The following is a 16,392-nucleotide window of genomic DNA, read 5'->3' on the forward strand; positions in this document are numbered from 1 at the left end:
AATAATAATAATAATAATAATAATAATAATAATAATAATAATAATAATAATATAAAGATTTATTTCTAGCCCGCCTTATCACAGAGAATCCAGGCGGGTTACAACAGTAAAATACATCAAAGTTACAATAAAATTCAAGGAGAAAACAATCCCTATACCCACCCACCCCCATTCCCAATGCTAAAACAGGATTAAACAGTCATAGTATAAAAGCATTAAAAACAGTAAAAACATTTAAAAACATTCAACTAGAATTTGGAGGAAAATAAGCAGACAAGAAGGCATTTTTCATAATTGTGATCATGTTCATGTCAGGTTCATATCCAGAGTTATATCTATATTTCTATATCTATATCTCTATATCTGGGGAGGGTAACTAAGTTGGAAAGGCCTGCCGGAAGAGATCTGTCTTGAGTGTTTTCTTAAAAGCTGTCAGAGTGGGAATGTGGTGGATCTTCTCCGGTCGGTTGTTCCATAGTTTTGGAGCAGTAGTAGAAAAAGCCCTCTGGGAAACTGATGTCAGCCTAGATCTCTTTGGCTGTAATAAATTCTTCCCAGAGGACCTTAATGTGCGGGACGGACAATACGGAAGAAGGTGTTCCCTCAAGTATTCTGGACCCAAGCCAAATAGGGCTTTAAGAGTAACCACCAGCACTTTAACTGCCATGGTTCCATTCTACAGAATCCTGGGATTTTGTGATGCTTTAGCACTCTTTGGCAGAGAAGCCTAAAGACCTTGCAAAACTACAGTTCCCAGGATTCCATAGGAAGGAGCTATAACACTGAAAGTGTTGTCTTCTTGTTGGTGGTGGTGTGTGCCTTCATGTCACACAGCATTATTTCTACAGTGTCTATGCAGCCTCAGAAGAAGGGAAGGGCAAAACTCCTTGGAATTGTTCTTGCCCTGATATTAGAAATACAGAATTGTGCTTTTTTTAAAAAGCACTTCCTACGTTTAACTGTCATGAAAGAGAAGTGAATGAAATATATTCTTCTATAAGGTTTTCTTAGGAATATGGGCATGGAGAATGCCTCTAAGAAAATGAGTAGATAAAGGTCTCACTGAGGAGCATCGCCGCTCTTTTGCCACAGGAATATTCCAATTACAGTCGGCCCTCCACATTTGCAACTTGGACTTTTGCAGATTTGATCATTCACAGATTTGAGTAAATGTCCACTCTAGGAATCTCTAGGTCCTCCAGTGCAACTCTGCCAGTAGTTGACCACTGAAAGACCTATATGTAGAGAGATCTTGCCTCACCTTTGAAACTAACTGAAAGAAGTTGGCAGCATGAGCTTTCGTAGACTCCAGTCTACTTCCTCAGATGCATTTGGAAGTAGACTTAAGTCTACAAAAGCTCATGCTGCCAACTTCTATCTTTCAGTTAGTCTCAAAGGTGCTACAAGATCTCTCTACATAACTGCTTCTACAGACTATCACAGCTACATCTTTAAGCAGGAGGACCTAGTATTATTTCTACAGTGTAGATGCACTCTGCGTCTCTCCCTAAGCATTTGGGTCCCTTCTCCTGGGGTTATATCCAGAGGAGAACTGACAAATGACCCATCTTTGTCTACAGTTCAGGAGGTTAGCAGGAGAGCTGAGCAAAAGAATAGCAAAGAAAAAGATCCCAATGAGATCAATTGTTGGAATCATGCAGAAGGCTGCAAGCTCTGTCTCAGGCTGATATATGGCAGGCAGAGCGGGCATGATTTAAACAGTTCCATCTTATTAATGAGGCCCGTTTGGGCAGTGGAAGTCGACAGCAACATCAACAATGAGGATAATATCTCAGAATGAAATAACTCAGCTGCCTCCATCCATATTCTCCTGTCAAATAAATGGAGTCTGGGAACCAGAAGTTTATTATTATTATTTTTTAAGTGAGTGATGCTGGATTTGGGGTCTCTGCAGGAGCTTCATGCTGAGTGAGAGAACTCAGATCCCATTTAATCAAGATTCTATAGCAATCGCAATAGCATTTACATATCTCTACCGCTTATCCGTGAAGTCAGCACTCTCTGAATGGTTTACGATCTGTAAGCCAATTGCCTCCAACAAACTCATTGTACTGACCTACAAAAGGATGGAAGGCTGAGTCAACCTTGGACCCTGGGATCAAACTCACAACCTTGTGGTTGCATTTAACCATTGCACTACGTTACTGAAACTGGATTCTCACCCGTGACCTGTCTCCAGCTAGGATGTTTATACTTTCACAGTCATTGCTGCCCCAAGGAACATCATTAAAGTTTGTGCAGAAGTGATAGACTTGGAGCAGAATCCTATTAGTGGCTTGTGCACATATAATGGATTTGTTCTTGGATTTTGTGAGATATTTAGTCTTCTCTGTCAGAGAGAACTACGTGTCCCAGATTTACATAGAATGGAGCCATGACAGTTAAAGCAGTATCAACGTGCACTGATTCTACATCTTGGCAGCAGCCTAAGAGGTGACATGATAGCTATCTTTAGGCACCTGTAGGGATGTCATATGGAGGATGGAGCGAGCTTGTTTTCTGCCACTCCAGGGACTGGAACAAGAACCAGAGGGTTCAAATTACAAAAAAGAGAGTCCACCTAAACATTAGGAAGAACGTCTTGACTGCTTGAGAGTGGAATATGAGCTTAGTTGGAGAGTAGAGCTCTTGCCTTCTTAGGCAGCTCTAGGTGGCATCAACCAGAGTGTAGTCTCTAGATTGAAGGGAGTCATAGTGCCACTCTGTTCTCCTTTGGTCAGACCTCACCTGTGGTCTATGTCTATTTCTGGCTATGAAGGACATTGACAGAATGGAAGATGTCCAGAGGAGGGCAGACCAAAGTGGTTAAAGGTCTAGAGACCAAAGAGGAATAACTGAAGGAGCTGAGTATGTTTAGCTCGGAGAAGAGAAGCTGTCTTTAAACATCTGAAGGGCTGTCAGGTGGAAGATGGAACAAGCTTGTCTTTTGCTGCTCCAGAGACCGGAACACAAGCCTATCAGTTCAAAGTGCAAGAAGAAACATTAAATATTAGGAAGAATTTCTTTACTGCAAGAGCTGCTTGAGAGTGAAATAGACTGCTTTGGAGGTCTCTAAACAGAGGTTGGATGGGTCTCTTTCAGGAATGCATTAGTTGGGTATTCTTACTTGGCATTCTTAATGGTCCTTGGTGTCCCTTCCAACTCAAACATTCTATGATGTTATGCTTTTATATAAGGCTGCATCTACATTGCAGAATTAATACGTCTGACACTGTTTTAGCTGTCAAGGCTCAGTGCTATAGACTTTCTGGCATTTTGGATTTGTGATATATTTAGCCTTCTCTGTCAGAAAGCTCTGGTGCCACAACAAACTACAGATCCAGGCTTTCATAGGTTGGAGCCATGGCAGTTAAAGCAGTTTCAAACTATATTAAATCTGCAGCGTGGTAGCAGCCTATGTACTGAGGTCCAAGGTGTTCTGCAAGTGTAACATCCCTCAGTTTTTCAACACACCTGCAGCCAGATTTTTCTCATGACTGGGAAAGTTGAGACACTCCTATATAACTATGAGCTTGTGGCTTTTGTCTCTCCCAGGTCCTGGACAATCTAGAGAGCCACCTGAAGAAGTCGGAATATTTCCGTTTCCTTTGGTTCCCCCACAGTGAAAATGTTAGCGTCATCTACCAAGATCACACCAACAAGGTAAATCCACCATCTTGCAGCCCAGGGCAAAAAATCTGTTGTGGGAACCAAAGGTAAGGAGGCCACATGTATAAGTTCCCCATTGATGGGGATAACCACGCTATCAGGTTTCACTTGGAATGCTGTGTCCAGTCCTAACCACCATATAGAGCAAGGGTAGGCAATCTTTTTGAGCCGGGGGCCGGGTTGCTGTCCCTCAGACAACTGGGGGGCCGAAGCCAAAAAATAAATAGTTAAATATTTTTTTTATAACAATTAAATATATAAATAAACCAGGACAAATGTAGGACAAAATTTTCAAATGGAAGACACTTTTTTTAAAAAAAATGGAGGACACGTGAAAATATTTGCTGATTTTTAAAAAAATGTTAATATAAATGCATGTTTCTGAGGCTTCTATAGACGATTGCCCCCCAAAGGCCCCGGTGGCAATCAGTGGCAGGACCGGGCTGGGGCCGGTCCCAAGGCCTCGCCGGGCCGCATCCGGCCCGCGGGCCGCAGGTTGCCTACCCCTGGTATAGAGTCATTGCTATATAAATACTACATGCTGCTGACTCAGAGGGTGGTGGAGTCTCCTTCTTTGGAGGTCTTTAAACTGAGCCTGAGCTTGGTGTCTTTTTTGCAGCCCCCCTGTTCCTCAGCTAACTGGTTTTGGGACTATGCCATTGGGTATTACCTGTTGGAGTTCCTTCTTTGGATCAGGTGAGTTTCTGTGTGGATTTACAGCACAGAGCCAGGAGGAAAATGCAGTCAAATCAAGTATAGTCTTCACCCTCTGAGAGTGAGAGAGTGGGACTTGACCAAGGCCACCTAGTGGGTTTCTATAGCTGAGCTGGGTTTCGAACCATGGACTCCTAGAATCCCAGAAGTTGCAACTACCACACCATACTGGGCCTCAGTTAGAAGTTACCCAAATATAGCTTTCAAATGTCTATGTGGATGCAACAAGTAAATGTTTTGAGTAGATAACTCAAATGCTTCCTGCTTACCTTCTGCGTTTTTTAGTTCATCTCATACTGGGAATTCAGCACCGCTGTTTGGAGAACTCTGCCAAAAGATATCCAGGGGTAGCTGTGTTGGCCATATAGCAAAGTACTGCATGGTCCCAAATCCATCAAACAGTGATACCTTTATTGGAGCAGCCAAAATGCACATTATACATGCTGCAACTTTTGAAGCTCCACTGGTTTCTTCATCAGGCAAGGTGCTGAAAACCATACAGGAGAAAAAGAATTGAAGATGTTAGTCGTAGGCCTGCATTTGTTCTTGTTCTCAGTTCAGGTGTTTTGGAAGGGTATTCCTGCAGGTGGGATCCTCCTCCTCCTGGCCATGTGGGTGCTGGGAGATTCAGTCCAAGAAACAAACAAGATGAAAGACTACTGCTTTGAGATCCAGTTTGTCTCAAATCCTTTGTGAGGCCACAAACCCCTTTGTTAGGAAGAGAACACTGAATTTCTCTTAGGGGTGCCATCAGTCGGAAACAACTTGAAGCCACACAAGAACAACAACAGTAACAATAACAACAGCTGCAGCAGCAAGCAAACCTTGAGTAGAATACTAGCTATCCTGGATAATATTTGTTCTTCAATAGAATGTAGTGGTTCTCTGGGTGTTTTAGACTTCAACTCCCAGAATTCCTGACTGTTTGCCAAGCTGACTGGGGCTTCTGGGAGTTGAAGTCTAAAACACCTGGAGGACCAAAGTTTGCGAATCACTGATATAATGGGTTCTCATCCACACTATAAATTATTATTGGTGTTGAGGCTGCTGCTGCTGTTGTTGTAGTTATATTGTTTCCCGTCTTTCTCCCAAAATTGAGACTCAAGGTAGGTGGCTGACAATTTTTAAAAGAACTGTACAGCTAAAACACAAAAAAAAGTGAATAGTAAAATGCTATTGAACTATTTACAGTATTTAAACAGTTTAAACCTATACTTTAAAAAATAAAGCACAATTAAAAAGATGAAAAGCTGTTAAGAAGAAGGCAGCACCCTCTTTGGCTCTCCAGATGTTGCTGGATTGTGACTTCCAGTATGCCTCAGCATTGGTTATACTGGCTAGGGCTAATGCGAGTTACCATCTAGCAACATCAGAAGGGCTGCACAATTTCCACCCATGCTTCAAATTAACCTCATTGAACACATTCACACACATTTACTTCCATTGTAACTCTATGGGATTGTTCCTCACTTCAGATCAGACTAGAAGTGTGATGGCCAATGTTGTGCTGCCATCTTCTGGACAACAGGTGAAAGGAACCACATGAGTCTTTTCTTTTTATTTTGTTGGGGATTGTTTGTTTGTTTGTTCAAAGTTGCAGCAAGCAAATCAGGGTCTCCAAATAGTTCTTTGCAGACTGGCAGGGATTTCTAGTCAAAATCCAAAATCTTGCAGCTTTATGGTGGTGTAACTTCAGATCTACATGATACAAAACTGCATGCAGCACAGTAGACATGGACTAAGATCCAGCATCAAGGTCCCATACCACAAATCCCTGCTTGCAAAATTATGTGTTGGCTGTGTTACACAACCCTTGTATTGAATGTCAAGACCAAATGCACAACCAAATATGAAGCTGAACGCACATCCAGAAGTGTATCCAAGTGCACAACTGAATGCATGCCTAATATAGATCTGCACGCATAGCTGCATGTGCAACTCCATTTGAACGGAATACAGACATTCTATATTGGACAAATATGTTCAGCTACTTCCAAAGGAAAGCTTCAACACAGCTAAGGCAGCATTAACTGTTGGAGGACACTCTGGACTTAGGATCTCTCTGATCCCCCCCCCCCCATAATTGGACAGTGGGGTACCCCAAGAAAATACTTTTCTAGCAGCACTACTCCAGCTACACTCCTCTTCAGAAATCCACATAAGCATAAGCAGGTCTACATCAGACAGAATTACCTTGGCTACCTCTGGAGTAGAATCATAGAATCATAGAGTTGGAAGAGACCGCAAGGACCATCCAGTCCAACCCCCTGCCATGCAGGAAATCCAAATCAAAGCATTCCTGACAGATGGCCATCTAGCCTCTGCTTAAAGACCTCCAAGGAAGGAGACTCCACTCCACTTCGAGGGGGAATTCTGGCCTCGAATTCTCCCTCACCTTATCTCTTTTGCTGTGGGGTTTTGGCTCTTGCCATGAACAATATAGGTGGTTGCCTTCCTACACAATACCTGTTCATTACCTAGTACCGCTGCTGAGGTCAGAAGGAGGTGCCAAGCCATGCAGCAGCAATGCCAGTCAGCTCACAGGGACTAGGAGTGAAAAGGCAGTCCCCATCATTGCTGCAAAGAGAGCCAAAAACCTGCAGCAAAAGGTGACTCATTTAAATGTGGATTAGAGGAAGGAAGCCCTGAACTGATTTAAGGTTTTGGGCCTGCAATAGCAGTGCTGGGCAGCATGCAGGGACTGCAAGTGAAAGCAGCCGCTGTCGTTGCTGCAAAGAGCTGAAACCTGCAGCAAAAGGTGAATTTTTAAAAATTATTTCTTCTCCTTAAATTTGGACTGAATTCGCTTGTTTTACCTCTACACCACCAAAATGTTCCTGATGCAAAAACATGGAGACTTCTTGAGGAATGCATTGTTCTCTGCCTACAAAGAGGCCTGTGACCTCACTGGAATAGAGATACACTTGTCCCTCCATATTTGCCAGGGTTAGGGGCAGAAGACCCCCAAGAACATGGAAAAACCACAAATAACAAAAACTCCCATGTTTTTAACCTAAGAGGACACCTCTCTAGGAATTTCTAGGTCCTCCAGCACAACTCTGTGGTCAACGTCTGACAGACACTGGCCATAGAACTGCGCTGGAGGAGCTACAAAGACCTAGTAGAGTGTCCTCTCTAGGAATCTCTAAGTCCTTCAGTGCGACTTTTGGTTCAAGTTGACCATAGAGTTGCACTGGAGGGTTAGATATTCCTAGAGAGAACATATTTATCAAATCCGTGAATAATCAAATCCGCAAATATCACAGCCACAAATATGGAGGGATGACTGTATATTGGATTGCAAAAGAGGGATCCCTGTTGAGATGCAGCTAGACTTTAAATTTCTTGGACTTTGTCAATCTCCCTATTGCCACATGGTCCGGAGGAGGAGGAGCCAGCCTGCGCAAAATATATCCTCCCCAGCATAACATCCTTACTAAGGACTGAAACAACATGCAGGCATCTACCATCTCCAATTGTGTTTTCCTCCTGTTTGGCTTGTAACATCTTGCCTGATGAAGAAGCCCATGGAGCTTTGGAAGCTTGTTTACAAGAATATTGTGTGTTTTGGTTGGCCAATAAAGGTATCACTGATGGACTTTTGTTTGGATGTGTTAAATGGTCAACACAGCTATCCCTGAATATTTAAATGTGGATTAGAGCAAGGAAGCTCTACATCAGGTGCAGGCATGGTGAAGACAGTATGCACCCAATTCACAGTTTTCAGCCCTGCGTCCCGTAAACAAAACACAGTGATCCTGGGGGGGAATCAGGGGAATTTGTCCATGTAGACAAGCCCTATGTTGGTGGGACCTGATGCTCTACCAATTACATAGAGAATCTCTGCTTCTGATATCCAACTCTTTGTACTGTTGATGCTGTTGTGTGCCTTCAATTCATTTACCATTTATGGAAATCCTAATCTGTTATGGGTTTTTCTTAGCATGATTTGTTCAGAAGGGGGCTCCTTCCCATTGCGTTCCTCTGAGGCTGAGAGTGTCCAAGGTTATCCAGTGGTTTCCAGGGCTAGGCAGGGATTCGAATCCTGGCCTGCCAAAGTCCTAGTCCAGCACTCAAACTACTGCACCATGCTTGCTCTTCCTTCAAGGTGACTCCAACTTATGGTGACCCTCTCCTAGCATTTTCTTGGCAAGACAGATTCTGAAGAGGTTTTCCATGGCCTTCCTCTGAGGCTGAGAGAGTGGGACTTGCCCAAGGTCACCCAGTGGGTTTCCGTGGTTGAGCAAGGATCCAAATCCTTGGCTTACAAAAGGATGTCGTACCTAAGGACCTACATGTGGGGAGCCCCTTGCAAACTACGTATCGTGTAGAGCTCATGGGTTCTGTTCATGATGACTGGGTCTGCAGTAGCCAACATTACTTTTTAGTTTTCTTCAGTTAAACTCCTGCATTCCTGTCTGTCCCTGGCTTCCACTCCACCATAAGCATCCGAAAACGTAGACTAAAGTCTACAAAAGCTCTTGCTACAAACGTCTTTCTTTCTTTCTTTTTCTTGATTAGTCTGAAAGGTGCTACAAAATCTATACGTATTAATTCTACAGACTAACATGGCTATATCTTTAAGTTCCAAAAGGGTTGCTGAAATTCAAAAACATTCCCAGGGAACAGAAAATATTGTATATACTCGTCTAGAAATCAAAAAATTAAAGCCCAAAAATAGGCTCCAAAATCCTAGATAGACGTATGTATGGGTCAATGCGGTAATACTTTTCTGTGAGCCTTGGGAAAGCTGTGGAGAAGGGAGGCAGGTGAGAGAGGAGAGAAATCGGAGATCTGTATCCCCTGTTTTGCAAGCCATCAGCCTTGGGGGAAATTGTGGGGAAAGGAAGGAAATTGGAGGTTTGTGTGCACATTTTGCATGTCCAGACTGTGACCCTTGGGAGAAGTCCAGAGAGGGAGAAAGAGGGAGCAAAGTTGTGACTTTCCCCCCTCTCCATTTAGATCCTTTGTTACATGCCCCTCAGTTTGACCTTCGACTTATCCACAGGTCATATCAAAATCAATGATTTTGGCCCCAAAGCCTGCCCTCGACTTATACATGAGGTCATGTGGTAATACAATTGGCCCTCCGTTTTCATGGGAGATCTGTTCCAGTGTCCCCCACAAAAATGGAGACTCGTTGATATTCAAGCCCCATAAGCTTGAATGGGGTGCATGCCCACAAGTGTGTGTGGAGTGCCCCCACGGGGGGGGGGGGGAGGTACCCCATTGAAATTAACGGAGGTCACCCCTCATGAATATTCAGGATCTCAAGTCCATGAGAATGTTCTCTAGCATTCCATGTACCCATGACCTCAGATTTCTGTATATCCATCTTTCATGTCACCCTGTTTTTTTGCCTTCAGCACGTTCCTGCCATGCCTAGTTGGCTGGCTCAACCGCTTCTTCTTCTGGCTCCTCTTCACCAGCAAAGTGGAGAACGTCAACCTGAGCTACAAGATCTTCAATTATGAGTGCCGTTTCAAGCAGCATGTCCAGGATTGGGCCATTCCCATGTAAGTCACCAAAGTTGGATTCCCTAACGGGGGATGGCTGGTAGGAAAAAAACAGTTGCCGGGGGGGTGGTGGTGGTCCTGAACTATCTGGAGAAATGTTTGAAATTCAAATACTCTCACCAAAAATTCAGCAATGAACCCAGTGGTCAGTGGCCACTACTCCAGATAGGGTCTGACTTTATATAGAGGTAAATCTGAAAGAACAAGGAGCTTGAACAGGGAGTTAAATTATAGCATGGAGTAGTAGGGATTGAGCTGGTTTATTCACACTTTGGATAGCTCCTAGAAAAGAGAGAAGTTGCTTTGGCAATGGCCAAAGTCCCACAAGGATGGGGCAGAACAAGCCTGCAAAGTGTCCAAACCTTGCCACTTTGCTTTGTGCTTTTTTGGATAGTGTACCTCTTTACCTGCAACTTCTGCCACGCCGCAAAAATAAAGCAATATGACACCACTTAAACTTCCATGAATGAATAACTATGGAATGCTGGGATTTGTAATTTTGAGCAGGACTGAACTATCTGGAGAAATGTTTGACATTTGAAATGTTCAAAATAATAGATATATTATTTCTTGAATGTATATCAATCTATTCCTTTTGTGTCAGAGTTAGATAGCTCTGTACATTAAATCTATGATTCTATCATTCTACAATTCCTTATTGTACAGAGCTATCTGACAATGGGATGGGCTTCCCTGGAGGTTAGTGGAGGTCTTTAAACTGAGGTTGGATAAATATTTCTCAGGCGTGCTCTAGTTGTATATTTCCCCATGGCAGGGGATTTGACTAGCTGGTCTTTGCAATCCTTTCCAACTCTGTGGGGGACACTCACATGGGGACAGTTGGAAGTGTAAACAGGGTTTATCCCGTGAAAATCGTAAAATTCATGATTAAGATTTTCACACGATGTCGTGAAGAAAGTACCCTTACCCTGGAAATATCCCACAAAAATTGTGCAATTGCGATAAAGTTTTTCACACAATGTCCCAGTCAAAGGCGATTAAAGCACCATTAACCCGAGATTAACCAAGCAACTGGAAAATCCTGTGAATGATTTGTTGCTGTTTATTGCCTGGTTATTCCCTGGTTATTCTCAGTATAACGACTGCTGTGTGTGAAAATCTTAATTGCAATTTAATAGTAATTGTGCAATGTTCACAGGATAAACTCTGTTTAAATGTCCCATTTTCCTCCATATGATAAACTCCTATGATTCTGTACCATCATGACTCCTAGCTTCTCCTACTCCATGATGTAGTCTAATCCCTGGAACTAGATGAAGATGCTTGGGGCCCTGGAGCACTTTCAAAACAGACTGATTTATGAAGGAGCAACTATCTTGTTGCAATGCCTGCTCCACTTTTGGGGCTTTTCTGCTGGGACCCTCAGAGCTGGCAGTGGGATTGGGATACCACTTGACAGAAACCCAGCCATTGCCTCTGCTTGGAAGCATCCTCCTGGCTTGACGGATGGGTCTTGTGTTGCCCCTTTTGCAGTGAGAAAACCAAGGAGGCTCTTCTGGAGCTGAAGCGGGTCCTGGAAAGCAACCCAAAGGTGGTGGCCCACTACCCAGTGGAAGTACGCTTCACCCGGGGGGACAATATCCTGCTGAGCCCCTGTTTCCAGAGGGACAGCTGCTACATGAATATCATCATGTACAGGTACGCATGAGGCAGCCCAGTCCGGGCCATTTGACCTTTGGGATGGGTGGCATTCTCATCCAAGACCAACTAGGACTGCAGCAAACCTCAGTTATCTATGGGGAGAAAGGACAAACTGGGGAGAGGCGAGAAAGTGCCACCATCTGCATCTGAAGTGTTCATGGGAGACATTAGCTGGGGATGTTGTTGTTGCTGTGTGCTTTCAAGTTGTGTCTCACTTATGGCCACCCTAACCTGGACTTGTCACAGGGTTTCTTGGGGCTGAGAGTGTGTGATTTGCCCAAGGTGATCCAGGGGACTTCCATGGCTGAGCAAGGATTCAAACCCTGGTCTCCAGGATAGTGGTCTCATGCTCCAACCACTACACCACACTGGCCCTGGCTGCCATATTTATGCCACATTGTAAAATGCTCATGTGACGCAGGCTGCTTCAGCACTGTAGAATTAATGCAGTTTGAGACTGCTTTAACTGCCATGGTTCAATCCCATGGAATTCTGGGATTTGTAGTTTTGTGAGATATTTAGCCTTCTGTCAGAGAGCGCTGGTGCCATGACAAAGTACAAATGCCAGGTTTCCATAGGATGGAGCCATGGCAGTTAAAGTGGTGTTGAACTGCATTAATTCTGTAGTGTGGAAGCAGCTACAGAAGGTGTTTCTGGGAAGAAATGGCAGCCTTCCTCCCCCTCACTCTCTGCAGCCATCATGTCATATTGAGGATAGAGAAAGCTTGTTTGCTGCTGCTCCAGAGAGTAGGACCCATGGCAATTGATTCAAACTAGAGGAAAAGAGATTCCAGCTCAAGATTAGGAGAAACTTCCTGACAGTAAGGGCTGTTTGACAGTGGAAGACACTCCTTCCCTGGAAGACACAATCTTTCCTCTGTGTCCTCCTTTAGACCCTACGGGAAAGACGTCCCACGGCTGGACTACTGGCTTGCCTATGAGGGCATCATGAAGAAGGTTGGAGGCAGACCACACTGGGCAAAGGTACCAGCGATGAGCAGCTTTAAATGTGTTTAATTTTGATGATGGTGGTGATGATGATGGTGGTTATGATAATGATGATTTCATTTATACCGCCTCTTTCTCCCAATAATGGGATTCAAGTTGGCTTACAATATAGTTTAAATCAATGCAGATTTTTTTAAAAAACCTACCCGCAAGCTTCAATAAAAATATAAAAGTTATTTAAAAGACAATTCAAACTATTTGCATCTCAGAGCTCTGATGGGCTCATAAAAGGAAACAGAATCGTACAAAATTTACATAACCTTATTTTTTAAACAACACAGTAACAATAACAGAAATCTTGTTAATACATCTTTTATACTACACAGTTATAGCACCATGATTCCATTGAAGTTTCATGGCGACATTCTGTGGAATTCTGGGATTTGTAGTCCTCCTCTTCCTCTTCTGAATCTAGGGGTGCTTGTGCAGGACACAGTTATAGGACTGTGGTTCCACCTGAACTGTCTTGGCTGCATCCCATGGGATCCTGGGATTTGCAGTTTAGGGGTGGGTTTGTTAATCAGAGGAAGAAGAAAAATACAGTAGATTTTTGAGGCATTGATCCAAAATCAGAAGAGCACATTGTTCCAAAGATTTACACGAGACTTTGGAGGACAAATAGTAGTACCAGAACTGCTGTGTTCAACAAATGGGAAGCAAACACTACAAAAATGTTCAGTCTTCTGTTTGCTATTCAAAATGCTTAGCCTTAGACTGAACCATACAATTTCTTCTCCAGTAGTCCCAAAAAACTACCTCTCCAGTTTTCCAAAGATAGATTAGAAACCTCCTTCCAATTTGCACTAATTTCTAACCATGCCATTGCATATGTAAAATTAATGTACTTTTTTAATGCTGCACCTGGGAATCCTCATTGATAAGCAATGAGAGAAGTGCAATTCATGGTTGTATCTCTCAAAACTATAAGTCCCAGAATTCCATAGTATTGAGCCATGGCTGTTAAAGTGGTGTGAAACTGCATTAAATCTACAGTGTAGATGCAGCCTAAGTTGTAGCTTTTTCTGGCCTGATCTACCAGACCTGATGAAAACGTCATTCATCCATAACCCATTATCCATGACTTCCCAAAGAAGGTATCCTGGATCACCTGGTCTGTTTACTTGGTTACAATATGAATTATCTTTTTAATAATGCAATAGTTTAATGCCATTTTAATTGCCAATTTTGTAAGTTTTTAATTGTACTGTGTTTTTTGACTGTAACCCACTTTGGGAGAAAAGCAGGATGCAAACAAATATAATAATAAATAATAATAATTACAAAAGGTATTTATGACCATAATAATAATTATATTGTAAGCCGCCTCGATCCTATGGGAGAGGCAGGGTAAAAATAACTACAGTATTCTATTCTTATTCTTATTCTTATTTGTATCCTGCCAATCCAAGCAGATTGAGGTGCCTAACAATAAAAAAAACCCTTAAAACACAATAAAACAGTTATCATCATTATATCCCAACCCTCCCCCCAAAAAACCCCATCCACAATAAAATACCATTAAATATTAAACAATTGCTAAAACAAGGCAGAGGCAGCTCCAGACATCAGTGGATGCTTGATGGGATGAATAGAAAAACTACTCGGGTGTTAATCTGGGAAGGCCTGCCGGAAGAGATACGTCTCAATTGCCTTTTTAAAGCATTCAGGACTGGTCATACATTGTTCCATAATTTGGGGGTGGCAGAAGAGAAGGATTGCAGAAGCAAATGGTGGTCTTGAGGGACGTTTCCACTTGCGATTTAAAACCATTTTAAATACAGCGGTTCGTTTTAAAACGACTCAAAATACAGCGAATGTTCTCCCGCTTTTTTAATCGCTTTATTTTTATCGTTTCCATTTACGTAACGTTTTATTTTGACTCGCTGTAATTGACACAGTATCGTTCCCATTCATGGATGAATCGGTGTATATTTAAACCGGTTTTGTTACTTTTTCGTTCACATTCACTTGTTTCGGCTATGGTTGTCATGTCAATCAAAGCAACGCCATCATGACGTCACAATACTTCGGAGTAACATGCACCGATGTAGCCTGTACCTGCGTTCCCACTACGGGGACGTTTTTAATTCATGGTTTGTTTTTTTTAAAAAGCCAATGAGGAGGCGCTGAATAAGTTCCTCTGAGCCTGGAAGGTGCCAGAAGGGCTGGTTTAGGCAACCGATGTGAGGGAGAGAGAAAACTGCCTCTCCCAAGAACTTCTGTTTGGTTGCTTTGGAAGGAAGTTCGTGGGGAAGGAGGGCCGAGGGAGGAGAGAGAAAACTGCCTGCCTCCCCAAAGCACTTCTGCATGGCTGCCTTGGAAGAAAGACCCCAGAGAGGCTGGGGAAGGTCCTCCAGCAAAGCAGTCATCCTTCTGGCTTGGAGATTTGGGGAGTGGGTTTTGGAGGGGAGGCAGCCAATGAAAATCGTCTGCATCCCAGGCTCTTCTGATGCGTCTTATTCGTCCTCTTCTGTGTCTCCCCATATTAACTGCTGCCATAACTCAGTGCTAGGGAATCCTGGGAATGGAAGTTTATTATGGCACCAGCACTCTCTGGCAGAGGAGGATAAATGTCTCACAAACACAACACTTCCCATAATTCCTTAGTATTGAGCCACAGCAGGTTAAGGGGTCTCAAACTGGATTATTTCTACAGTGGGTTTTGAACTGCAGATGAAGTTTCTTTCCCCGTAAATTAAAAAAGTTGTTACTTTATAATTTACTTTAGAAATACACACACACACACACACACACATACAAATATACATTCATATGTGTATATATATGTGCGTTCACACAAACATACAAATATATGTGTGTATATATCTATGTTTGTGTGTGTGTGTGTGTGTGTGTGTGTGTGTGTATATATATATATATATATATATATGCATGTGTGTGAGAGCATTCATATATAAACATGTGTGTGTATAAATACACACACACACCTACCTACCTGGCACTATTACTTCTCTTGAAGTATAGTGTCTAGATCAAGAGAAGTAATAGTGCCACTGTATTCTGCTCTGGTCAGGCCCCACCTAGAATATTGTGTCCAGTTCTGGGCGCCACAATTCAGAAAGGACATTGAGAAACTGGAGCGTGTCCAAAGGAGGGCGACAAAAATGGTGAAGGGTCTGGAAACCATGCCCTATGAGGAACGACTTAGGGAGCTGGGGATGTTTAGCCTGGAGAAAAGAAGGTTAAGAGGTGATATGATAGCCCTGTTTAAATATTTGAAAGGATGTCATATTGAGGAGGGAGCAAGCTTGTTTTCTGCTGCTCCAGAGAACAGGACCCGGAACAATGGATGCAAGCTCCAGGAAAAGAGATTCCAGCTGAACATTAGGAGGAACTTCCTGACAGTGAGGGCTGTTCGACAGTGGAATGCACTCCTTCCTCGGAGGGTGATAGAGTCTCCTTCCTTGGAGGTCTTTAAACAGAGGCTGGATGGCCATCTGTCAGGGATGCTTTGATTTGGATTTCCTGCATGGCAGGGGGTTGGACTGGATGGCCCTTGCGGTCTCTTCCAACTCTATGATTCTATGATTCTATGATTCTACCTATCTATATAGTGTGTGTGCCTGTGTTTTCGCCAAATCAGATCAAGGAGGAGAAGGCAGAGGGCTTCATTGGGGAGAGAATCTTTGGGGAAGATTGCTCCCTGGGATGTCTTGGGAGCGATGAAGGGGGGATATGTCCTGCAAAACCCATCCCATAGTTCCTCTGGAAAGAGCCTCGGGTCCCCAAATTCTCTTTGCCTGCCCCATTGATCTCTGGGCTGTCCTCCAAAGCCCATCTGCTGCTCAGGCAGAGGTGAAAA

The 16,392-nt window shown here is 43.2% G+C and overlaps 2 protein-coding genes across 2 annotated transcripts in view; one reads left to right on the plus strand and one right to left on the minus strand.

Annotated features, from left to right (window-relative positions):
• LOC121919807 (protein FAM71C-like) overlaps positions 1-16,392 on the minus strand; it is a 1,121,343-nt gene that overhangs the window by 953,110 nt on the left and 151,841 nt on the right. The gene's annotated exons all lie outside the window — the stretch shown is intronic.
• LOC121921175 (L-gulonolactone oxidase) overlaps positions 1-16,392 on the plus strand; it is a 66,920-nt gene that overhangs the window by 49,597 nt on the left and 931 nt on the right. The window contains exons 7-11 of the mRNA XM_042448851.1: positions 3,556-3,663; positions 4,289-4,365; positions 9,750-9,899; positions 11,394-11,558; positions 12,455-12,545. Of these exons, the coding sequence (XP_042304785.1) occupies positions 3,556-3,663; positions 4,289-4,365; positions 9,750-9,899; positions 11,394-11,558; positions 12,455-12,545 (591 nt within the window). The remainder of the gene's footprint in view (positions 1-3,555; positions 3,664-4,288; positions 4,366-9,749; positions 9,900-11,393; positions 11,559-12,454; positions 12,546-16,392) is intronic.

This window comes from Sceloporus undulatus, chromosome 1 (assembly GCF_019175285.1).
Source record: "Sceloporus undulatus isolate JIND9_A2432 ecotype Alabama chromosome 1, SceUnd_v1.1, whole genome shotgun sequence".
Classification (NCBI taxonomy): Eukaryota; Metazoa; Chordata; class Lepidosauria; order Squamata; family Phrynosomatidae; genus Sceloporus; species Sceloporus undulatus.